Source organism: Colletotrichum aenigma (assembly GCF_013390185.1).
Source record: "Colletotrichum aenigma strain Cg56 chromosome Unknown KSG_Cg56_contig02, whole genome shotgun sequence".
In the NCBI taxonomy this organism is placed as follows: Eukaryota; Fungi; Ascomycota; class Sordariomycetes; order Glomerellales; family Glomerellaceae; genus Colletotrichum; species Colletotrichum aenigma.
Window position 1 is genome coordinate 3,591,502 of NW_023500908.1, and position 24,389 is coordinate 3,615,890.

General features: G+C 57.1%; 7 protein-coding genes across 7 annotated transcripts; 5 read left to right on the forward strand and 2 right to left on the reverse strand.

Annotated features, from left to right (window-relative positions):
- Positions 1–513: 513 nt before the first annotated feature.
- CGCA056_v003028 (54S ribosomal protein L40) lies at positions 514–1,714 on the forward strand (the record flags this gene model as incomplete). Its single annotated transcript, XM_037318285.1, has 2 exons — positions 514–951; positions 1,010–1,714. The coding sequence occupies 2 exons, from the start codon at positions 514–516 to the stop codon at positions 1,712–1,714; spliced, it is 1,143 nt and encodes a 380-aa protein (XP_037182781.1).
- A 167-nt stretch (positions 1,715–1,881) lies between these two features.
- On the reverse strand, positions 1,882–6,192 carry IKI3 (Elongator complex protein 1; the record flags this gene model as incomplete). Its single annotated transcript, XM_037318286.1, has 4 exons — positions 1,882–3,887; positions 3,936–4,712; positions 4,763–5,703; positions 6,011–6,192. The coding sequence occupies 4 exons, from the start codon at positions 6,190–6,192 to the stop codon at positions 1,882–1,884; spliced, it is 3,906 nt and encodes a 1,301-aa protein (XP_037182782.1).
- Positions 6,193–7,639: 1,447 nt separating this feature from the next.
- CGCA056_v003030 (uncharacterized protein) lies at positions 7,640–8,770 on the forward strand (the record flags this gene model as incomplete). Its single annotated transcript, XM_037318287.1, has 1 exon — positions 7,640–8,770. The coding sequence occupies one exon, from the start codon at positions 7,640–7,642 to the stop codon at positions 8,768–8,770; it is 1,131 nt and encodes a 376-aa protein (XP_037183724.1).
- A 7,562-nt stretch (positions 8,771–16,332) lies between these two features.
- On the forward strand, positions 16,333–17,041 carry mpr1 (Multistep phosphorelay regulator 1; the record flags this gene model as incomplete). The annotated part of the gene is made up of 3 exons (XM_037318288.1): positions 16,333–16,353; positions 16,439–16,611; positions 16,783–17,041. The coding sequence occupies 3 exons, from the start codon at positions 16,333–16,335 to the stop codon at positions 17,039–17,041; spliced, it is 453 nt and encodes a 150-aa protein (XP_037183723.1).
- Positions 17,042–18,383: 1,342 nt separating this feature from the next.
- CGCA056_v003032 (Uncharacterized protein) lies at positions 18,384–19,109 on the forward strand (the record flags this gene model as incomplete). Its single annotated transcript, XM_037318289.1, has 1 exon — positions 18,384–19,109. One exon carries the CDS (start codon positions 18,384–18,386, stop codon positions 19,107–19,109), a length of 726 nt encoding a protein of 241 aa, XP_037183722.1.
- A 1,169-nt stretch (positions 19,110–20,278) lies between these two features.
- CGCA056_v003033 (uncharacterized protein) lies at positions 20,279–21,859 on the forward strand (the record flags this gene model as incomplete). The annotated part of the gene is made up of 3 exons (XM_037318290.1): positions 20,279–21,068; positions 21,131–21,340; positions 21,399–21,859. 3 exons carry the CDS (start codon positions 20,279–20,281, stop codon positions 21,857–21,859), a joined length of 1,461 nt encoding a protein of 486 aa, XP_037183721.1.
- Positions 21,860–23,261: 1,402 nt separating this feature from the next.
- CGCA056_v003034 (uncharacterized protein) lies at positions 23,262–23,776 on the reverse strand (the record flags this gene model as incomplete). The annotated part of the gene is made up of 2 exons (XM_037318291.1): positions 23,262–23,351; positions 23,612–23,776. The coding sequence occupies 2 exons, from the start codon at positions 23,774–23,776 to the stop codon at positions 23,262–23,264; spliced, it is 255 nt and encodes an 84-aa protein (XP_037183728.1).
- Positions 23,777–24,389: the final 613 nt, after the last annotated feature.

The following is a 24,389-nucleotide window of genomic DNA, read 5'->3' on the forward strand; positions in this document are numbered from 1 at the left end:
ATGTCGAGTCCCCGTTGAAGTAGCCTCCGGAGCGAGCACCGACGAACACGCGCGCTGGGATAGAATCCCACCCAGCCAAGTGTTGGGCCATCTCCCCTGGGCCGGGGGATTAGGGGGTGTCGCCAATTCGTCCATCAACCCATCCTTGACACCGAGCAAATGGGACAGTGACAACCTTGGAAAGCGGAGTCAAACCTAGCTGGGCACCTCAGAAGAGATCCGGAGCATCGGCGCTACCATTTATCCGTGAACAGCCCCGTTTCCAGCGTGGCCCCGGTCCGGCGCCAGCTGCAGGGGTCCTGGAAGCTACCGGCCCGTCTGAAATTTCCAAATCACCAATTCGAGGGCCGTCAATAGCACCACCACGGCCGCCGCTCTTCGAACGCCCCCAGCGATCACCGCCAAAGCGCCCAGGGACCTCGATGAATTTGGTGGCATCATCTTGAACCGAACTACGAGACCTTCGAGAGTCTAATAGGCGGCGGGCCCCGACCGCCCCCCTCCTCGCCCACGATGCAGAAACTAATCAAGCGCACGAGACAGGCCGAAAAGGTCCTCGCGAAAAAGATGAAGAAGCGCCAGGGCTACGAGATAACCGATCAGAGGCAGCAGCGCTTCAGGGAACAGCGCCAGCAACTGGACGAGCTCAACGACGATATCAGGACCTCCCGCCTCATCCGCCAGGAGAAATGGAGTATGGGCACTATAGCACCGCGCCGCGACCTCTTACCCGAATGGGGCGCTTCGGAGGTCAATCGCAACAGTCGCCAGACCGGTCTCAAATTCAGCGAGATCGAAAATCGGTGCAGTTGGGCCGGGGGTGTCAACCAACTCTGCCTCAAACCCAAGGACCGCGTCGTCCTCCTCGACGGCCCCGAGAAGGGCAAGATTGATCGCATCGAGAGCATTGACAAGTCGACGGGTACCGTAATGCTGGAGAACATTGCCAAGGTACGGAGGAGGCAGTTGCCCTTTTCTGGGGCGAAGAAGAGAAGCTAACATCCACCAGATGACCATCGCCGTCTCCGAGAACTTCCAAAAAGCCATAGATGCGCCCCCCACGCAAAACGCTCCGTTAGCCGTTCCCATCTCGTCCATCCGCCTCGTCCACCCAATCAAAGATCCCATAACTGGCTCGACCGGCGACGTAATCATCCGCCAACTCCGTAGCTACAAACCCCGCAAGTTGCCGAACGGGTCATTCTACTTCCAGCGCCAGATTCCGGGCTACAACATGATTATCCCCTGGCCCGAGGCAGATGAACCCAACCTTGAGGAGTACAGAGTCGATACTAAGAGCGAGCAAGTCAGTGAAGAGACCTTCGTTCCAACCCTCCTTCGCACGCCGATGCCGGAAACTGTCATCGACGAGCTGCGCAACAAGTACTCGAAATTCCGCACCCGCCACGAGGAAGACTACATCCTCAAGAAGGAGGTCGAGGAGATGCAGAAGAAGGCGAGCAAGAGGCTGACACCGGACGCCGCCGCCACCATCCGCACGCCGCTGCAGGAATTCAACACCCAGCAGCGTCTGGCCCGCCGTGCTCGCGGACAACCCGAGCTGACGGAGGAGATGCTCGAGAAGATTGGCGAGGTTATTGCGAAGAACAAGGCGAGAACGTTGAACGCTGCCGGCATGTCCGAGGTTGCGCCAGTCCCGGAAGCCGCCGTCCCGGAAACACCCACGGCGGAAAGCCATCCGCCGCCTCAATAAGGGGAATGCCACGATGTGAGACGTCGGGAAACGGGGCGTTATGTATGAACAAGCAAAGTAAAATCTCAAATGTGCAATTTTGTACTTTTAGTAGACCCAAAAAGCCGCGTCTATCTCTGCCAAAGAAGTTTTGTGTATATCGCGTCTAAGCTTCTAAACCCCTGAATCTACGATCCCAACAGCGTCAGCTTCTGGAACGCCCCGAGGACGGGCGGTTCGAGCTTCTTCGCCCTCGCGTCGAGATGCTCCTGCAGGACGGCATCCGCTCCGGAGGGAATCCACATCTCCCCGTCGGGACCCATGACGGCCTCGGCCTCGGTCTCCTCCTTGACGTTGAACACCTCCCTGACAGCCGCCTTGCACCCCTCAACGACCTCCGCCATGAGCACCTCCACCGCTCTCGCGCGCTCCGTCATGCCCCGCCGCACCAGCGCGAACACGAGCCTGCCGACCTCGTCCTTGGCCCCGCCCTCCACGCGCTCGACGAGGCGGCGGACGCTGTTGACGAGGTACTCCTCCTCGTACACCGTGCCCTTGCGGCCGCGCGCGCGCTTCTTCTCCTCGCGCTTGCGGTTCTTGCTGGTCGCGCGCGACACCCCCGTGCCGAGCGTGCCCACGCTGCCGTCCTTGCCGGTGTACCGCGTGAACAAGCTCGCGTTGGTGCTCATCCGCGAGCTGGCCGCGACGGAGACGTCGTCGGGGATGTCGCCATGCCCGCCGGGCCGCTCGCCCTCGTAGAAGGCCAGCGGGTCCTCGGCCGCCTTCTTGCGGAGCTCCGCCACGCGGGGCACCTGCGCGAGAAGCTGCGACTTGCAGTCGGCGAGGAACTCGGTGCTGCTGCTGAGCGCCTCGACGAGGCCGGAGTCGAAGACCGTAGGGAGCAGATCCGGGCGGCGGTCGCGGGCGATGAGGCGGAGGGCCTCGGCGAAGTGGTACCCCTTGCAGAGGCACTTGACCGCCGTCTCGAGGGCGGAGAGGTAGTCTGCGTGGATCGTGGCCGCGGCGGCGTACTCCTTACCCTCCCACAGTGCCTCGGCGAGTGTTGATGCGAGTTCTGTGAAGGCGTCCTCCGACGGCGGAGGGGTCTGTTGCTGTGCCGCAAAGAGACACTCGCGCCAGCATGTCACGCCGGCGGCGCGGTAGCAGCTTGTCGCCTTGGAGAAGTTTTGCAGGGTCTCGTAGGCGAGACCCGCGTCGCGGTACTTGGAGTTCGACTCGAGGTGGCTTGCATACAGGCCGGTGAGGGTCTGGTGACGCGCCTGATCGTACCGGTACAAGCCCAAAGCCTCTTGGTAGAGCGAGTGCTTGACGACGTAGTTTTGGAGCTCTTCGAACGCGTTCAAGGCCTTGAGGTGGGAAAGAGCCTTGGCCCTGCGGTCGAGGTGGTCGTCGATCTCAAACTTGCGGCGCAGGTCCGGAAGTTTGTGCAGGTTCTGGATAAAGGGGAGGTACTCCCTCGGATCACGCTGAGATTGCTGAGCAACGAGCAGAGCGAGGTCGAGGTTGTACAGGCCCAAGGCGTTGTCGTAGAGGCGGTTGACGTCGACGAGGAAGCAAATGTGCTCGACGGCGCGCTCGGCGAGCTTCTCGTCCTCTTGCATGAGCTCCGACACAAGGGTAAGTCCATCGTCGAGCGCTGGTGGGTCTTTGCAGACATGGGCTGTGATGGTGTTCTGGAGGTTTGTAGCCTTCTTGGAAGCCAGGCTCTTGAGGATCGCGTCGCAGATCTTGTTGACCTTGGATCTTGACGACTTTGTGGCGGGCTCTGGCTCTGACGACCTCGGGGAGCGCTTCGTGTCTTTGTACATTGTTTGAGTGACGTCTTCCTCCCTCAGTGATGACAGGAAGAGATCAATGTAGCTAATGTCTTTGAGCTGCTCAAGGAAAAGACCAACGTTGGAAAGAAACTGGCTTGGTTGGTGGTCGTAAAGGATGTTCATGTCGACTCTCTGTGTGCGGCAGAAAGCGAAGGCTCTGCCGTAGTTCTTTTCGTCTACGAGTTGCCTGATACCAGCAACGACCATAGCACGGGGGTAGATAGTCTCGAGGTTTCCTCTCGGCATCTGGAGGACCAGATTCATGTTGGTAGGAGTGGCTGTGATCAGACGAGCGCCACGCTCAATGCTTCGGCATCTCTCGTCAATCTCCGGGTCGTCCCCGGGAACCTCCATTTCTGTAGATCGTCAGCAACGGTAGCATTGATATCACGGCGATGACATACCCTCTGGGTCCACCAAGTGTACAAACTTAAGAAAGTGATTGCTGGTTGTGAAGATGATATGCGCCGGGGTGACGGCGAACGAGGTAACATTCTTGGCCAGTTGCTTAGAATTGGCGTAGAGGTGACCATTCCTGGCCATGCCCAGAGCCACAGGCCTACCGTTGATGCCCCTCACCTCGCACCATGGAAGCTGGGTTGAGAGCTGTGTCCCAAGCAGCTCAGGGGCTTGTTGACTGGACAGCCTGTACAGCTTGCCTGAACGATCCTGAGCGATGGCTTCAACCCCTGAATCGCCTTCGTAGCTGAAGATAGATGCTATGGTCTCCGTGGGCTTCAGCTGAGTGGTGTTGGTGAGACTCAGTCCCGATGCCTTAACAGCGTAGGTCTCGACCTTGAGGCCCTCTGCAGATGCCAGAATTTGGCACTCCGTCTTTGACGAGAAGGCCACTTGGAGCGGGACTCCAGCCGCATCAAAGACAACCTTGGCCAGCTCCTTGGGACGTATTGACCTGCCCCCCTTCGTCTGCCACTGAAAGATGTCCAGTCCCTTGCGGTGCAGCACCGCCATCAGCGAGTTGCTAGGATCAAACGCGACATCAACGACGCTCGCAGGGAACTCCGGCTCAGCCCATGCCATGGGCGGCGGCACATTCGCCGTCCGGAAAGGGGTGAGCTTGACCGTTTGCCCGTCGATCACGGCGACTGATCCGTGGTCGTTCGGGGGGCTCAAGGAGCCGCGGGCCACGGTGAAGATATACTCGGCAAAGTTCACCCCACCTGATTTATAGTCAACGTCACGAACTTCAGAACCGAAGAGGCTATCATACCTATTGTCGCGGCAGCGAAACGAAGCGGCTTCTCGGGATGCCAAGAGAGCCCGGAAAACTCGGACGCCAATGGCAGCTCCTGTTTGAGATACCAGTGATAGTTGCCCATCGTCCATAGCTGTATCCTGTCTTTCAAGATGACAGCCAGAACGGTAGAGTCAGAGTTCCACTCGAGCCGGATCTTCTTATGCTCGCTCAGGGGTCCGTCGGCGTTGCGGAGCGTGAACTGCCCATGCCTCAGACCGTTCCTCTCAAAGAACACGACGTCAGTTTTCTCGGGCAGTCGCTGAATGCCAGCAATCAAATTGCCCGACGGCCTCCAGCTGAGACTGCCTTCAAGGTGATCCACGGGCTCGCTGACACTGTCAAGCACACCCTCGCGCGAGAAGACTCTCACGACTCTCCTCGCGCCGCCAGCGGTCGAGTTGATGGCGACATATGCGCCGTCACCCCTCCAGCTGACAGCCGCGCTCCCGTCTTCATTCACACTCGGCAGTCCCTCGTCGACCTTTTCAGGAATCGTCGGGTCACGAAGCGCCTTGGCACCCTTGCCCTGGAACTGCGTCTCCTTCTTGCCCCATCCAACAGAGACATGCTTCGACAGCTTCAGGTCCTCCGCGGTCATCTCGACGTCGGCAATAGGATCGAACGTCCTGCCCATGAAGACAGCATTTCCCTCCTTGGTCACGACAACGAGCAGCTCCTCGTCAGGGGACCATCCCGCAGCAGCGATGCCGGCGTCAATGGAGCCGACAATCTCAATCTGAACATCGCCAGCGCCGCTGAAGCCATCATCCTCCTGGACCGTGACTATGTCACCCCCCTCGAGGATAATACATGTCGTCAGGGTATCGCTGAAGTGGTGGATGCTGACAACCCTGTCCGCGGGCAGGTCCGGGCTCGGGCTCGGCGCATCCCAGCTCGCAACGACGTGTGATTTACTGCCGATGCCATGTTAGTCAAAAGTCCGCCACCGCTTCACACACGTGTAGTGCACAGTCCGAAGCCACTCGTAGCCATGTCAGCTTGAACAATCACAGCTACAGCCACATGACCGCCGCCCGAGACCCTGGTGATATAAGTCTAGGAGCTTGGGTGAAATAAACCGTCAAACGATCAACCATAGTGAAACAGGGAAAACCGGTTGCAACGTTAAACATAGAAACAACGCTAAGAAACTAGGTAATGGAGGGTAGGGGGGAAGGGGGCAAGGAGAGGCATAGACAGAGATGAAAAATGGCGCCACACATTTGCTGCTGTTGCTGGTGGTCCGACAGCCTCACCAGCTCAATGGTGGCTTTCGCCTCGGTCGGCCCAGTGGTGCAGAGCACCTCGTCTTTGGCGGGGTCCCAGCATGCCGAGGTGACGGCAGCCGCCGACGGTGACTCTGGCAGCCAGGCGCCGTATCGAATGTTGCGCAGGTTCCGCATATCGTCTTTTCCTCACTCTGGCTCGTGAGTCTCGGCTCTTGTGATTCCTCGGCCGATTGCGGTTATGTCCGCAGTGTCATCGGTGGTGGTGGTGGTGGTCGGGTTGTGAAGCAAGTGAGTGAGTGAGTGAGTCGTTGCGTTCGTGAGTGTGTCCCGCCTTCACCTCTGGTACTGCAACTTTTTTTTCCCCCTTGACCCCCCTCCGTTGCCTCACTTGCTGAAAATCTCATATGCGCCGTCGCGGCCCATACGCGGGCACACTAAGAGGCCCCTCGCCCTAACATTGGTAGCGCCGCACGCCGTCAGGTACCTGAGTACCTTGGCGGGGCCCAAGCTCGCCCTCTGCTTCGGCGGCGGGCGGGCGCTTCAAGCAGCGCGGCGGATTGGGTATCCCGGAATAAGGGGGGCAAGCCCGCCTCCGCCCGCCGCAAGCCACACGCCTCCGCGCTTGCCCACAGCTTCAGTTGAGGATTGCCTCGTCTCTGCTACACTTGTCGTCGCCTCTTCCATGTTTTTTTCTCTTCTCCTTCCAGATTCTTGTTAGGACGACACACAAAGTAGACTAGCAATCCCAGAGCTGTTCAGCAAGCTCCACGGAGTTTCTCGTAACGGCCATTTCCGATTCATTTTCTTCCATATTGACGGGGGGAAAAAGGGCATAAACTCTGATAAATCATTTGCTTGTTCCATCGTTGTACGGCCACTGCAAAAAGGTAACAGCCGGGCCGCTGCGAGACCCTAAACACCACCTGACAAAACACCGCTTGCATGAACAGCGTCTCGCAACATGGTGCTAGAGTCAGCCCATACCAGAGTGAACAACAGGCGACCAAGGCCTAGAACTACAGCGCAAAGACCTCCGTAACGTAGAGAGGTTGCATGACGGGAGGAAGGATATGCAGTACTGCGTAGGGGAGGGGGCCGAAGAAGCAGACCGGCACTCATCCGCATAGCATTACCCGAGCGCATTCGCCAGTCGGCTTGTACCTACGTAATCATGCATCCAATCACCGCCCTCCCCGCAGGACCCGGCCAGCAAATCACAGCCCTGGAAGCCGATCGTCTCCTCCCTCCTCGGCCAAAAGTCTGGCTGCCCCGGATTTTGCCATTAGCGCATGCAAAAAAGCCATGTCCCCGGGCGTAGCTCTCTCTGCTGCAACAGACTGTGCTGTCCCGTCAATGGCCGAGCCGGTCGACTCCCTTTCCATTCCTCAACAAGCTTTCCTGGTGCTTCCCAACCATTTTCCCATATAACCTGAAGCGAAACCACCCGAACTCCTATCCTGCATATACACATCTGTCACCAGAACCAACGACCCATTTAGACCCTTGCTTTGCGTCTCCCCAGTCGTCATCTGGCTAACCAATTCGCGCCCACTCATCCATACTTTTACACAACCTACCTTACCTGCCAGACCACAGGCCTGATACAAAGCAGCACCAGAAAATGGAGGAGGCATATAAGCAGTACGCGAATCAGGCGCGTCGGAAGAACCGCTCCAGCACAAACCTGAACCACCTCTCCCTCGCCCCCTTCACCTCGAGGCTGCCGATGCAAGACGACGATGCCCTGCCCGACCATCTCGCCTCGCCAGCCCACAGCACCTCTTATCTGCAGGGCAAATCCGCACCCACGACGCCGGGCCTTCTGACCCGCTCACCCGCTCGCTCAAACTCCCACGTCCGCCGCGCCTCCGTACCGCACGCCGAGCTCACCAAGAGCAAGTCCGCAACGCACCTGGCCCCCGCCGCCAACGACCGCAAAGCCCACTACCGAAAGTCCCTCTCGGGCACCACATCTCCTACTGTCCGCCGCCGCAAGGATGACTTCTCCGCCAGAGACCCCAATGACAGCGATTGGCTCCTGCGGACCGGCGCGCTCATCAGCAACGAGAGCCGCGAGTTCAAGGGCCAGGCGTGGCTCGTGTCGAGAGAGAGCTCCACGAGCTTGACTGGCATAAGGGACGCGGAAGACGAGGCTTTCGAGAGGGAATTAGCTCGCGAGCGGGAGCTGGCTAGTCGTCGCGGCAGCCGGCGTGGCAGCCTTGCAGATATGGACGGAGCTTACACCCATTCCGCACGTCCGAGTCGTCCTGGAAGTCGGTCAGCTAGCAGGGCGGGCACCAGAAGCCAGATGTTGACTCCCATGGAGCGACACTCTGACGAAGGATATTTTCCCCGTCACCATGACAGTGACGAGCTCGTCCCCGGGCCCGATTTTGTCAATCTGGACGAGAAGCTCGAAGCCTTCGACTTTGACACGACTCAAGATGACGAAGCTGCCGTCAGGAGACTTGTCAAGGGGGAGAGGGCTGGTGCCGCTTCGTGGGTGGGAAATATCCTGGGATGGCCGCTGTTCGCGGTTGAAGAAAATGAGGAAGAGTCGGACGACGAAGACATGGACGGTGATTTTGGACATGAAATCGACGAGGCGCAGGAGCTCCGCTCGTGGTCAGCACGGCATTTTGAGGGCGTGCCCAACGCCCCGGAAGAGCGGATTCCGCCCCCAAAGGCTAACGAGGGTGGTTGGCAGGATGCGGCATGGTTGCTCAGTGTGGCCACCAAAGTCTTGTTGTAAGTGGACAATGGTAGTGGGGAGGGAAAAAAACTAGGTGTCTCCACGAAAAGAATGCCTGCCAAGGGGTCTTTCGGCCGCCCTTTGGGAGAACGGTGATGTGGGTATCACGACAGCCCTAGCAGTTGGCAGGACTGGGAGCATCACCGTTAGACTATTTGAGAACCCCGACAGCCGAATCTGCAGGGTATGTTTGTTAATGTTTACTGGGCCCCACGTTACGTTTTTGCCGGATCCTTCCAAAAGTTGAATATACCGCGAGAAGCAATATTTACCACGTCTCGGAGCCATCTGCTCGTGGGCCATGTTGTCTGCCCCTCGTCACTCGGGAATGCTGCTGCTGCCCACGTCCCCTCCCTAATGATTCCTCGTGCAGATTGCGGCGCAAACGTTCCTTCTTCCATGATCGGCGCTGCGAGATGGAATCAATAGCACCCTTCTCATAGAAGAACCACCTGCCTGTTTCAGTAAACAGACATGTACAACCTCAGCTGCGCGATGGAACGAAGCTCGCTCTTCGTCCTTCCGGCCAAGAGGCTATAAACCACGTGATCACTTACACCAGCAGGCGGAGCTGGTGACGTCTGGTCCGTTTTCAGCCGTATCAACCACGGCCTTGAGAATGCTGCCCGTCAAATTATCCGGCCGGGCAGAATGTTTGCTTTTCTTCGGGCGTCTAGAAAAAAATAGAGAAAAAGTCTAATGCGAAACGGCGGCTCTCGACCAACGGAAAGGTGCGGATTTCATCTGAACCATCGTCTCGAAGCCCCCAGAGGGCCATGATAGCCGGCCAAGCCGGCGCAGGGAGGCTACTCGCACGGCAGGATCAAAAAAACAGGTTTTGGGAGTGTCACCTCGCACTTGCATGCAGCTTCGGCGGGAACCTCGTGTTGTCCGCGCAAACTGCCTCGAGAGACGGTGAAGGACACAGTCGGGGAGGAGCAGGTCGCCTCGCGATCGCCCAATACCTGTCGCTCGTGTGAGCCACGCCCGTGGATCAACGTTTCCGCCGCGATATCGTACCGTCTGGCCGTTCCGCAGACCACGGTTTTCAAAGTTGCTTGACCGATATATGCCCCTTGTCATTCGGACGGATGCCGACCGCCAGAGTGGAGCCAGAATTAAGCCGTAAAGCGGGGGGCGAGTGAGCATGAATTTACTGCGTACAACAGACAAATCGGCTCCGGCTGTCATCTGGTGTCCACCCGCGATGAGATCTGGAGGCCAGCAGAGGTTTGCTTTAACCTCCCTCAGAACCTACAGTAAGCTTTGTGATTCCGAGCCGCATGCTCCCCGAATGAAACTCGTCGGTGATTGCCACAGGCAGGCTCTTGTAATGCTCAGACTCTGAACGCGCTAACGCCTTCGTCATGGAATCCATTATTCAAGGTCCCGAATACCGGAGCCAATCCTCTGGCTGAGGCCTCGCGCCAAAGCTCTGAAGAAGCTGGTGGTAAAGATGTCACCGTACATTAGCCATTGGCTGTGCGATATCGAGCTTTCCTCCACTGATGCGACGATCGAGGTTTGACGAGAAAGAGTCAAAGAAGCTGTCACTTCGGTAATTCTTCTTCACCTCGTTTCTGGCTCCCTTCCTTACTGAGCCGTACTGCCATCCTAGCGGACTTGGCGCATGCGTGACACCCAAGTTCAGCCGAACCAATCATCAGACGAATCGAAGCGGCTGCGCTCCCGTCCTGTTGTTCACAGAAGGTCGAAAATGCTCTGGAAGGTGCGGAGCGATATGTCTTGGATCCCAGAGCATGGGCGAGCGGGCGACTAAGATGGGCCTGGTGGTGGTGGTGGTGGGACCGACGAAGCCCGTGGAGATGAAGTTCTCAGTTAGCGGCATGCCGATTTCCGGCCTACCGCATCTGTAACCCGACCGTCAGGAGTGGATCTCCGTAAAACACGGAGCCTGCCACGTTACGGTCCCGCCCTGCCGGATTCTTTGGCGTTGGTGAGGTCGCAGAGTTACCTAGCTTCGAGCGGCTGAGCTCCAGCATGAACTAGGAGAGACCACGCCCATACTCCGAAGCCGCTGAACCACCGGAACAGGTTTCTGTCGCCAGAAAATGTTCTCTCCGCCACACTGGACTCGCAATCAGCCAGACGACAGCCGCGAGAATGCGGCGGCGGCGACGGCGGCAGGCTGTGAGGTGGTGGTGGTTAGTGGCAGCCGTCGGCGTGGACCACAGACGGTTATGACCCAAAACGGAAGCGTCCAGCAGCCAATACGCCCTGGTCCTTGCATAGCCTGCGGTGCGACCCACCGATGACGTTCAGGCGCGTTATGACGTCTGGGAAGAAACTAACTCCAACCCCCCAGAGTGCATATGCAAGGAGCCCCACCTCACCACCAGTTAACCACCTCGACGGAACCCCATCACGGAGAGCATGGTGGACAACACCACCACACCGGCCACACAGCGCACGAAAATCCTTTTTTCCTTTGCTGAAAAGAATCTGGAAGTGGGGTGACAACCGTCGGCCGAGAGAGTCTAGCCTCCATCGACGAGCTCCAACAAGTTGATTCTGCAGCGGTGTGGGACGGTATTTCACCAAGCTTTCCCTGTCAACTGTACTGCGCCGGTGGCATTGGGTGGCATGTCAGCATGGCCAAGCGTCTTGAATCAGGAACGGATCGTCGAAAGGCATTTGGGGACGGGGGTTAGGACCCTGCATTCCGCCGTTGCTGGCCCATCCAGTTGCCTCTTTTTCGCTCCCCGATCTCTGCCTCCCGCGGCTGCCCTTAACTTGGTTTCGACCCCTCCTACCATGCCTGGGGCTTCCTATCGGTGTGGAGTGGTGAACCATTGGCATCGTGAGTTTCCAGACGCAATAGTTGAGCAAGTATCGTCAATTTACCACAGCTCCAGCGAGGGTCTTTGATGGGTGACTGGAGTGTATCGAGACATTGCCTATGGATCGTCCAATTTGCGCCCGTACTCCGTTGACTGGCCACGTCTGCTAGTCAGGGGCTGGCTGAAGGAGGGGTTTGACTGACGGGGCCAGTGACGACCAACTCCTGGAGCTATGGCTGGGAATCAGACCTCAGAGCTCACTTACTAAGTACTGGCTTTGCTTTTCCGACGCAATCTCTAGGAAGCTTGCGTAGCCTTGCGCCAAATCTGCCGTCAGGTCACTCTTGATAGGACGTGGCAGAGAAGAGGCGGATAGAAATTCAATAAACGACCGGCAGTAGGTGAAACAAAAGGTAAACCTCAAGATGAGACGGAAGTGAGATTCAAAGTCGGTGAGTGCCCGCTTGGAAGCAAGCAGAGACCAAGCTGCGCCAGGTTGCCGAGAGGAAGTCGAAGGAAGGCAGCGGAAGATGCTGATCATAACCTATTCATGACTGCGGCGCGAGAGATGCTATCTAGCTTGCCATGCAGGGCGGCGCTTTCGCATCGTCCAGGATCCTGGCGACCTGGCACAGTCGCAAGGAGGGCCCGGCAGACGGAGGGGTAGGTAGCGTGGTTGTCCTGTGTCGGTGCTCAGACTTACTGTATGTGTCCGTAAGGCAGTATGGATATCCTCAACCAGAGGACGGAACCACGTTCGGTCTAGAAGGTTTCCGAGGGAGGTGGAAAACGACGGCGGGTAGGTAACAGCGGTGCGTGTCTATCAGCTGTGGTGCTGTCGGTCAAATGACAAGTGATCCGGCGTGTTCGGATTGAATCCTGACAGCTGGAGGCGCTGAGCCAGGCGCTGTCATGACGCGAACCTGGTTTATTTCCTGCGAAAGTTGGTAAGTGTGGGAACTGTCAATGGTCTAGACTCTGTAATAGAGCGCCGAGAACGCCCGTGGTAAGACGTTGTGAGAACGTGCGTGGTTGATCAGGGCTGATCGTCGGGACTCACCTACTGGTGCGAATGCGGTCGACGTACGGATATTGCATGGAGAAAAGAAATCAGAGGCCGGCAGAGGTAGCCGGGACGCAAGTGACAGAAAGCCAAGAGTTGGAGGGAGGGGTCGGGTACTTGTAGGAGATGCACTGTGAATGGATTTGCTTCTGTTCCTCAATTGATAACACAAAAGAGCTCGCGATTGTGGAAGAGAAGACCATTTCAGACGGTTCCAAAGGTGCCTAGGGAAGGCACGGGCGAACTGCAGGACTGTCAAGGCCGGAAGAGCCTCACCTTAAACTTGAGGCAGGCAGGTAGAAGGCAGGTTGGTTCGTTCCTTCCGTTTAGCTACTTACTTGACGGTCGTCGGTGAAGAAGAAGATTCCCCCTCAGGACAGGCGTGCCTTGTCCCGGCGGGTTACAAAGGGCGTCCCTAGCTCATGGACGAGTGACCAGAGATGCTGCATCGAAGGAAGACAATGACACGATGAGCCCCGTACGTAGGGGGATGCCAGACGCGTTAAAGGTGCTAGCAGGCTCTGCCCCAGCAGTATTCGGTTACCTTATCCACCTTGGGTTCCTTGCCTTAGTTGGGCTGCTGCAGCGGCAAGCTAAGAAGGTGCCTGCTTGGATGCTTGGCCCGAAGGATAAGGTACTCGTCGTTCAGATACTCCCGTCTCCCGTAGCTCGGTAAGATACGGCGGTCACTTCAGTCGGAGCTGTTCTTCCAGTCGTCAAAGTGTTTGCATGCTGCTAGTTGCTGCGTCTGTTGTGTGTTGACGGAGGCGCCCGGACGGACCCTGAAAGACAAGGGCTATGAATGATGCATCTCTGGCGACGCTTCCATCAGTTGATTAAGTGTGAGGTCAGGTCGGCGCGCCTAGAACTCGTGCGGTGGATATCCAGCCTCCTCCTTCCCTCTCGTACATACGGCGGTAGCTCCCAGCTCCCAGCTCCCAGCAGCATCAAGCTCCCTCCCAGTCCAGCATCTCCCGACCCGAGATTTGGCGGCCGCCAGACCTCGCGGCGCACTGGCTGGGTCATCGCTGCCTTCCGTACGGTGATGCTCGACTCGCTATTTCGTCCGCCTTGCTTTTTTGGCTTTGAGTTCCTCTGGTATATCTCGTCTCAACCAGTCTGGAATGTCCTTTTAAGCCAGGACAGCGTCTCTGTGATCTAAACGGATGCGGTCGAGGACGTTGGTCACACTTTCCTGCTGCTTACTCTGCTGTACTCCCCCGTCAATCTGCAGTGCTGTGACCAGCGTCAAGTGTACATGCCTCTGCCTGTGTCCGCCGTCTCTCTTGTCAGCGGTCCTCGTCTCCATCCACCTAGTATTTGAGCCACCTTACTCACTACCGTTCAAACCTCGCACCTCCTCCTGCCGCAGCGTTCCTCATACCAACGAGGGAGAGACACGAATAAAAAGACAGCAACCGCATCCGCCAACATTCCTACCTCCCGACCTACTTACGCCGTGTCTTCCTTACCCAGGTACCTTGCCTACATCCATACCTTACCTACCTACTCACGCCCACTCAGGTACCACATACCTTACCCGGACGAAGGCCCTGCAGAAAAAGGTGACCCAATCCCGCCGTATCATCGCTTGACCCTGACTTTCGTCCCCCCCGCTCCTTCCCCCTCCACTCCTTCGTCACCACGACCCCTCCACCGTCCGCCCCTCCTCTTGGGCAGTACAACGTCTGCCCGCAGCAACGTCCCACCCAGGCCTCGCAGCAACATTTCCGGCATCAGTAAGGGTCGTCCGCTGCCGCAAGAGCAGGGGAAGAAGCAAAAGCACCGCAACCAGGACAAGGACAAGGACAAGGACCAAAACTACCACAGCATCAGCATCAGTAGTTGCAGCAGCAGCAGCAGCAGCAGCAGCAGCAGCGCGCTTCCTCTCCAGACCCGTCGGCTCCCAAGGCTTGTCATCCGGCTTAGTTGGACTCGTGAGCCTGTCTCACTGAACTTCACCTCAACTCACCGTACCTACTTTACCGACGCATCTCAGTTGCTCACATCGTCCTCACCTGGCGCCTGACACCTGGCGCGCGTTTCCCAGCCGGAAGGTAAGGTCGCACGCATCTCTGCCTGCCCCCTCAGCACCCAGCACCCAGCACCCAGCACCCAGCACCCAGCACCCAGCACCCAGCACCCAGCACCCAGCACCTGCACCTGCAGCAGCTCCAACACCAAGACTCCCCAACCAAAATCGCGCTAGGGATCACTCCCAGATTTGCCCTTTGCCTTTTTGAGAGATCATCTCCCCTCCTCTCGTGCCCCGGTCCTACTGCCCCGGCCGTCACGCCTTCCGCTTCTAATCAGCCGTCCAGGGCCCTCTCGACCCTGGCGTCTGGTGTACCTTTTATTTTACCTCAATTCAGGCGCTCAACGGCACTCGCTCAACCCGCCTGCCCATTCACCTCTCACCTCTCACCTCCCAGTGACCTTGACCTTGATCCTCATCTTCGTCCTGGAGGTGAGGGTGGCTGCCGCAACTGGATACCCTAGACGACGCTTCTTATTGCTCTTGTCGTCGTCGCGTGCCGTATTGCTACACTTGACATTTCGGGAGATTTCTCTTTTGTCAACCCTGAACGCTTCTTTTTTTTGCTCGCCTCCCTGATACACATTATAGTCACCTCACCCTCGCCCGCATACTTCTTACATCACTTCTTCAACCTCACCTAACAGCCGCATCTCTCAGGTTCCTTCACCTTAATTCAGCTGCAACCTCCTCGCGCCTAAGCAAAAGCCGAAGACGAACTACAAACCCTGCCGCTACTTGATCTTCCTTTTCCAGAAGGTACAGACAGTCCTGTCCTCTCCCGTCGTGGGCCGTCTCGCTCCTAACCCAGCAAGTCCAGGTACTTCGCAGTCACCAACGCAACCCCACCACGCAGTTCTTCCCCTCCAAACAGTCCACCTACCCACATCACTCACTGCATCCCCCGCCGAAAAATTATTAGACACCTCGGAAGCCCTACCTGCCTTTTTGCCTACCTTACACCTTGCCTCGCCTTACCTTAGCAGAGCAGACAAACTCGTCTTATATGCGCACCCGACCAGAATCGGACCCGACTTCCAGCTTACCCTTTCCTACTCTAGCTCGCCCAAACAACTGCTCGCTGTATCCAATCCTCACTCCCGGACCCTATTCATCGTTCATCTGTAAGTAATTTGTCGTGCCCTTCTCTCCCTCTTTCGCTTGCTTCTGCGGCGGCTGTTTTGCCTCTGCGTTGTCCCCTTCCTCCCCTCCATCCGAATACCCACACTCAGCTGCACATGCCCTTGTTGCGGTATATCTCATTCATCATCACCCGCAGCTCCAACAATCATTGATGCTGCTTTCCCTTACCCGGCACAAAAGAAACCAAATCATACCCAGCATTACCCTTCCTCGCCTCCAGGGACCGGGCGCAGATATTCCCAAGCTTTCATTCCCATCCCGCAATCCACATCACACCACACATATCTATCCATCGTGGGATCCACCCTTGGACTGAACCTCCTTGCTTGCCTCGGGCTCTCTAACCAAATCTTCGCTTCAGTAGCTCCTCCGTGTCTCCGTGCTGCCACCAGTCACACTTGAGTGTCACTCTCGGTCACTCTTACCCCTCTAGAGCCTTTATCCGCTCTGTTGTCAACTCCTGCCTGATCACCAAACAAAAAAGAAACCAGTCTAACAAAATAAACACAAATCGCCAAAAATGCCTGCCTCTGAGGACAAAGTACGTGAGCAACCATCAAAGAAAAATATGTTGTGGTCATGCGGCGGTTTGGACTGTGAGGGCTAACGTGGGGTGTTGGGCACAGAGCGATGACGGTCCCCTCAGCACCACCGACTTTGGCGACGCGATTGACTCGGTCACCTTCGGTCAGATCCTGGAGATGGACGACAGCGAGGATGATCGCGAATTCAGCCAGTCAATCGTCTTTGGCTTCTTCGAGCAAGCAGAAGAAACTTTTGAGTCGATGGACTCGGCTTTGTGAGTCGCATCATCACCGCCCGCCCTCACCTTTTGCCCCCCACTACCCATCCTTTCCCCCTCTTCTTCGTTTAGCCCCCTCTTACCCGCGGCCCAACGGTTTTCCGTGGGCCTTGGGCTGGTCCAAATATGCTCCTGGACAGCGCTGACTCTCATCTCTTGTCAATGCAGAGAGGAAAAGGACCTCGAGAAGTTGTCGCAATTGGGTCACTTCCTCAAGGGCTCATCGGCCACGCTCGGCCTCGTCAAGGTTAGAGACAGTTGCGAGAAGATCCAGCGTTACGGCAAGAAGGAGAACGAGGATGGCACCCCGGAGAAGGATGAGGAGCTGTGCCTGGAACGCATTACCGAGACGCTCAAGGCGCTTAAGACGGAGTACGAGGACGCCGAGAAGGTTCTAAAGAAGTTCTACAACACCACCGACGCCTAAAGCCGACGTACGACTCCCAACGACGTCGCGCTCCATGTCGCGGAATCAGCCGCACCGTCTCCAGCATTAGAAACGATGGCTGCGACGACGGCAAGGACGTGGAACAAAAGGGACTGTCTTGCCCTTCCCGAAGAGACCTACAGCTCTTCGACCCATCTTGGACCTTGGATGCTTTGCTCGCGAACCTACTTCTCCTCATACCCCTCCCCTACGTTTACGTTTCTGAATCATGAAGAAAAAAAAATGGAATTTTTGCATGGAAACCTGGACTTGATCTGCGCGGAAGGCCCTCAACACTGCTGGGGGCAGCCGAAAGAATAGTCGGATGGCCGAGGTAGTCTACTGGAACAACAAGAAGGTTCTAAATACCTGTTCCCTGGGTTGTTCCATCTGCGCCTACTATAGTCCCCAATCAACAGCATGCATATTGCGGTCTTTACCACTTCTGCTGGATAGATGGGCAGCAGCATAAGTTGTGTTTTGATAGGCAATGCAAGGCGTTTTGGCCGATATCAATAGGCCGTCATCCACACAGACAATGAAGACGCGTCATGAAAATATCCAACTGGGTCAAACACGAAAGAAGTTCAAACCGATAAAAAGGAATCCCATTGACATCTTTTTGTTGGCATTAGACAGCATTAGACATATCAGGTTTGAATACTGATTGCTTCGCCAGAGCCCTAGCCACAGGGGTTTCGCTGACTACAGGCTTCCATCCCGAGTTCCAAGTGCGGGCAGCGGGGAACCCGCCAAAATTCTTCCGAGCGTCACCTTTCAGCCTTGACCGGACTGACATCATCGCGAGCTGTGACGAAGCCCAGACGAAAGATCGACAAATTGACGCCATAGCCTGATTCTGGTACGTCTCGACGTTTCTCCAAACTTATGGGGCCCTTCCGAGCGGTCGGTTCTGTGGCTGTGCGGCTACGAGGGAGACAGCTGCCTCCCCAAGCCCAGCGGCCAGCCTACCGGCCGAGTTTCTCTGTCTTTTGCTATGGCAACTACCGTTGCCACAGATCGTGATCTCTTGCTTCCCCGGGAGTCGCAGATGGAAACTGCACGGTCGACTAGGGACGCCAGTCTTCGGCCCGGGCCGTCGGGAGGCTCTTGCTGTCTCCGTTGACGGACCCTCGATTCTGTCTTGTCACTTTCTCTAACATGGTTAGCAGATTCCGGACGTTATCTACGCAAAAGCCCATGAGCATCGTTGGATCGGTCATAAGGTTCTGAGACGTCCAACTACGCGAGGCAGTCAACATTGCACCGAAACCTGCAGAGAGTCTCTCAGGCGCCAAGATCATAGTCATACTCCCTGACCACATCGGCCTCGACATTCGCAATGCCTCCTCGACCTCCTCCACGCACTTCACCCACGCACTTCCTGTGCATACCCCTCGTTACCGCCTCTTCCCGGTCTCAGCTGTCCAAAAGCCTGGCATCCTTTAAAGCAGATGTCACTAGCCCAGACAGCTTCGCCATCCCTTCAGACGCCGTCCGTCCCCTCGGCACCCTCCACCTTACCCTCGGTGTGATGAGCTTCCCCAAGAACGAAGGCGTCGAGAAGGCCGTCGAAGTACTTCAATCGCTGAAGCCGCGCGAGATTCTATCAACCGTCAAGCCCCTATCCTCCATCACTCCCTTGGCCGGGCCAGCCTCCTCGACCCCTGAGAAGCCTCTCTCCCTCACCCTCCGTGGTCTCCATTCCATCCAGCCCGCTCAGAAAGCCACGGTCCTGTACGCGCCGCCGATCGACCCCGACGGTGTCTTCCGTGGCTTTTGCGGGAAGCTGAGGGGAGTTTTCCAGGAGGCCGAGGTGATGGACAAGGAAGACCGGCCGTTGCTATTGCACGCCACCATCGTGAACACCATCTACGTCAAGGGCAGCAGGGGCAAGAAGGGGCCGAGGATGACCATCGATGCGAGAGATATACTTGACCGGTACGATGACTACGTGTGGATGGAGGACGTGCCGGTGGAAAAGATTGCCATCTGTCGTATGGGGGCCAAGCAGATTGAGGGTGTAGACGATCAGGAATACGAGGTTGAGGCCGAGATCGACTTTTAGGGACGAGATATGGTTCTGGACGAATATCTAGAGGCAGTATACCTCCTCGACTAGCTATATGCCTAACGGACTCATATAAGGAGAAGGTCTTAGGGGCACACCCGAGTTGAACTAGTCGTAGACGGGGTACTTCAGGCAAACTGATATCGCCATGTCGGCGCCATCAGGTCCCGTTGCAGAAGCAGGGTGCTTTGGGGCAGCAACGGCAGCGTTACGCCAGATTCGACCTCTATTTCTAATCTGTGTACACACAGTTCGAGATATGTTGCAAGCAGCCTACGTGTAATACCTGAATGGAGGGAGTGAGTGCCCAAGACCGATCCAAAACACATGATTGCTGTATGTAACCTTGGCAAGGTAACAAACACCGCTTCCAGGCAATGGCAGGAAGACCTGAGAGCAGCATCATTTCCACTCCCAGGGCAACATACTGTAAAATCTTCTCATCTCGGCCCCTGCCATTGTCCCTCCATGTCTCTCTGTGGTGCTTCAGATGAACCGCCAGGATCCTCCAAAGGAGATTGCAGTGAAGCTGCAGGGGTCTGAATGGACGTGCATCACCACAGGGCTCCCTAGGCCACCTAACCGCACCGCCAGCCCCCACGACTGTCAGCCCCGAGCACGCGGCCACAAGCCGCCGGGCCGCTAAAAATACGGCCCCGGCGGGGTCCAGTCACGGCACGCTCTACCTGGGTTACAGACGCTGGAGCCCCCAACTCAGCGAGCGTCCCCGCTCTCGCCCCCAACACGACGGACGAATACGCATGCCCCCCCCGTCAAGGTCTGCCTTACCTAAACCCACTGTGTAGCGACCTCCGCCGGTTGCTTGCGACGACACTCTCCAGCTCAGCTCAGCTCAGCCCGACACGAGAGACAGAGGGATACACAGAGTGAGATCTCTCCTCTCTCGCCATTTAAGAGGGCAGGCGCCAGACGACTTTTGCCTCCTGCAGGCACCCGACGAAGTTCTCCTCCCCTCAACCATCGTGGCCGCTCTCCCCTCCCCCCACCTCTAGGCAACAAACGAAAGCTCCAAGCGGGGGGATAGAGAGACAATCCTCCTCCCCCTCCATCGCGAACTCCCCCGCCCTTCGACTTCCTACACAACATGCAGCAGCACCGCATCCGAAGCCGCATGCTCCTCCTCCCCCTTCTGTCCCGCCGTTCCCATGACGAAAGATAAGAAGCTGCTCCGGATGTCCGACAAGCGCCGCCCCGGCGGCAGTGTCAGCAGCACGAGCGGCGGCAGTAATACCGGGAGCGGTAGCAGCAACAACACCACGGGAGGCTCGACTGCTGGATCGAAAGGAGGATCGAACACACACTCGCTACACACGACGAGCTCGCGGAGCCCCGGCTCAGGCACCGCGGCGAGCATCATCGCGCCGCCGCCCCGCGCACACCATGCGCCCACGAGCTCAGCTGTGCCCGACGAGGGCAGCAGCTCCCGCGAGTCAGGGAAAGATGCAAAGGATAAGGAGTCCAGGTCAACAAAAGATACCCCCAGCACAGGAACCGCTGCCAACACCAGCAGCGGTAGCAGCAGCAGCAGTACGACATTACTTAAAGACAAGGATGCTCGTATAGCGAAGCTCGAGCGCGAGCTCGAGATAATGGAACAAGAGTTCACGAGGGAACTCGACAAGCTCTCCCAGGCTGAGAGCGAAACGGCGGTCTACTGGCAGGCGAAGCACAGCGAGCTGAACGAGCAGTTCCTGCGAGCCGACGCGGATCTCAGGATACTGAGGCAGGAGGCTGAGCACCGCGATGCGGACCGCGACGCCTTGCGACGAGAGGTCGGAGAGCTGAGGGCGCAGGTCAGGGGGTTGAAGGAGTTTGTGAGCACGAGCACGCGGACGAACGGGCAGACGTCCGACGAGGTCTTTTGCGAAGGGATGATGAGGCTGGGCAACGGCTTGCAGAACTGGATTATTGTCCACTTTCGGAGGGCGAAGCTAGGTGTGTTTCTTTCCCCTTTACAAGCCATGCGACTTGAGAGCGTGGAGTCTGACCGAGCGCAGATGTCGCTGCCGCCAGCGAAGAGATACGCGATGAGCTGGGTCGTTTAGTACCCATGTACGCGGACCTGGAGACATCGGCAAAGGTGCACATGCTGCAGTCCATCGTGTCGCGGATTCTCATGGATGTCATCTTTGAGAACTGCTTCTTCGGGTTGCCCAAAGAGCAGGCGGACAAGTTTAGGGCGATGGAGGAGACCTTGTCTAGCTACGGTTCGTCACTTGCCGCTGGCCGGATCCATCCAACGAGGTGCTGACAAAAGAGCTTTAGTGGACGACGCGGAAGCACTCAACAACTGGCGGTCCTCGACGCTGGCGCTTTTCCAGCGCGAGGCGGAGACGAAGATGCAGGCAGAAACAGCGGCATCGACAGACGGCGTCGTCGCCCGCGTAAACGGCATCCTCGACGCCGTCACCGACGCCAAGGCCACCGAAGCCCGCGACACGGCCCTCCGGACCCTAGTCGGCAGCGCGGTGGACCTGTCGCGGCAGCTCGCGGTCCAAAAAGCCGTCTTCCGGATCCACATGCCCGACATCGTCCCGGACCAGGAGACCAAGTTCGACCCCGCAACCATGGAGGACATTGGCGGTGAGGATGAGGAAGCTCTCGCGGGGCGCAACATTTCTTGCATCACCTTCCCTGGCGTCATCAAGCGCGGGGACGAGAACGGCGGGCACATGCAATACCAGAATATCATTGCCAAGGCTAGGGTACTTTGTAGTCCCGAATGATGATGAAGAAGCTGTAGCCACCCACCATCCCTTTTGGCGTATATCGTCCAATCCTCCTCCATAATGATGATGATACTCATGGCCCACGTTTACGCACCGGCGCCCATGACAGAAAGTGCACATTTGTAGCCCGTCTGCCGTTATCATCCTTGCCCTCCTCTATAAGTCTTTGCCGCCGGCGAACACCCCCTCCACACCTAGCATTCATATGACGACTTACCGCTTCTCCCCCCTTGTCTCCCGCCGCGGCCTAAGCCGACGCCGTTGCCGCATTTCGTATCCCATCCATCACAAACTCACAGCTTCCCAAACACCCATGGGCGGGTGGGATAACGACCCCGGTATGGCCGACCAATCGACGCGGGTTCCCACCCCAAGAGACATGCAGCGCCAGCGACTTGCAGCTCCCACGCCCGAATCCACAAGAATGAGTGTGGAGAGGGGTTGGTGGTAGAGACGGATGTCCCTCTTCTCTCCCTACAGCACCACCTCACCTGTCGATCCAACCTGGATCCTTCCCCCGACTGTTCGCCAGTGGAGGGCGAGGGTGAACGAAGAAGGATTCCATGCGGCTCTGCAACTTTGCAGAGCGATCCTTCCGGGTCTATGGCACCCCCCAAAGCTTGCAGGCTCTTCGCGTCACCTACCACGTTGTGCCCAAGGCGACTGCAGCACCTGATACTCGTGGGTTTTCAGGTGAGAGTCAGCCATGCGATTCCAACCGCAAGTGAAGGCATACACTATTGGAATCCACCGCCTAAAAAAAAGACAAATTTTCGAGCCACGTTCGCTCATGGAAGGGATTCCCTTGGTTCGATGTTAGCAATTCGACCCCTTTTTTTTTTAAATCATTGCTCCAGTCTGTGAGGGAGACTTCTCCCGGCGTTCCGTCATGTATCACCGCAGGCGCCGCGCAGCAGCTCGCTTGCTCTGTTTCTACCAACAAACCCCCGCTCTGCCTGTCTCTCTTTCCACCCTGGCAACTGCCCATACACATGTACACCGCATATCGGGTGGCTCACGCAACTATTCTCCTGGACCAATTCGGGGAAGATGCCCTTGACGAGAGCTCGGGCGACCCCCGTGCGGGTTTCTCTGTACAACATCAAGGGACTGTGCATTTGGAGATCCTTAGCCCTATGCTGTCACAAGTGCAGCTGATCGGACGGCAGCTCCGAAGGTCCATTGACCGTCCACAAGATCGTCGATCTTTCTGCGGCGGGCACAAGCTCGGAGACGACATCAGGCCGAGACGAACACCTTCCTCGAAGACGATCGCGGACCAAGGCCAAAGCCATGTCTGCTGACACTCATCTTTCGACATTGGTGAGTCAACGATACCGGCCGTGGGAGCTGATGCTGGCTTAGGAGGTGGTGTGGATAGCCAGCTAGTCCGCTGCTGCTATCCGTCCCGAAGGGTGAGGGTTCGTGCCGATGGCCATGATTCGCATTCGGAAGGCCGCCGGCGAGGGGGTTGCAAGCCGCTTAGGTCCTTGGTGCACGTAAGATTCCGGCCCATAAAGACTGACGCGTAACCGAAATCCAACAACGCAGAGGAGAAGACGAGACTTCCTCCCTCTTTTCCTCGTTCCTTTCTCTCCATTATTGTTGAGCTGGATCGTTCAGGAGCTAACCCTCATCTGCCCGTTGAAAGCTGGAACTTTGTTATAGGGATCGAAGTGCAGGCACTTGGCTGCAGCATCCATCCCCTGTGAACATCCACTTCAGTCTTCCGGCATATTCCCCACCCACCCAGCTTGAGTACCATCCTCTCTCGTCTTCGTGTCTCTCGTTGTCTCTTCGGTCTTCGCGTTTTCGCCCGTCGCGTCGACCCTCGGAGGTGGGACTCGTTGGCTTCCATATTGTATGGATGGAGTTGGTGAGCTCCTCGCCAGTTCCCTTCTGAAGGCGTAACATATCTGACGTTGTACAAGGCTCATCTCGTCAGCGGCAGCAAACATTCGTTTTACTTCAGCGTTGATCCAACCTTTTCACCATGGAGAGACACAATTTCGGATACGGGTATCCGTATCCCTCCGCAGATCGTGACTCTACTCCTCGCTATGTTCCTCGAGCAGGGTCCACGTCCGTGACGTCTTCCACTTCTTGGCAGTCCAGCTCTGGCGGCAGCAACGATAGCGGCTATACCTATTCGTCGGAATCTTCTGGACAATACAACAGTTATCGCATGCCCGACAGCTACTCTGTATCGACTGCTCCGTCGAGCTTCACGGCGCTGAGTACTATGCAGCAGCAACTCAATGGGCAAACGACAACCATATCAAGCCCACGCCGGCTTGGTTGTGAATTCAAAGCCTGGACGGGCTGTCAGCGGTCGTTCGGACTTGAAGAGGACGAAATTGGCCAGTGGATACGTCATGTTGAGGATGACCATCTTGGGCGAAATTACCCAAGTCGTTGTATTTGCTGGTTCTGCGATGATGTCGAATTCCGCACCGAACTGCCCCATGATCCCGGCATGAACTTCGAGTACAGGATGAAGCACATCGCAGACCACGTCTTGGAAGGA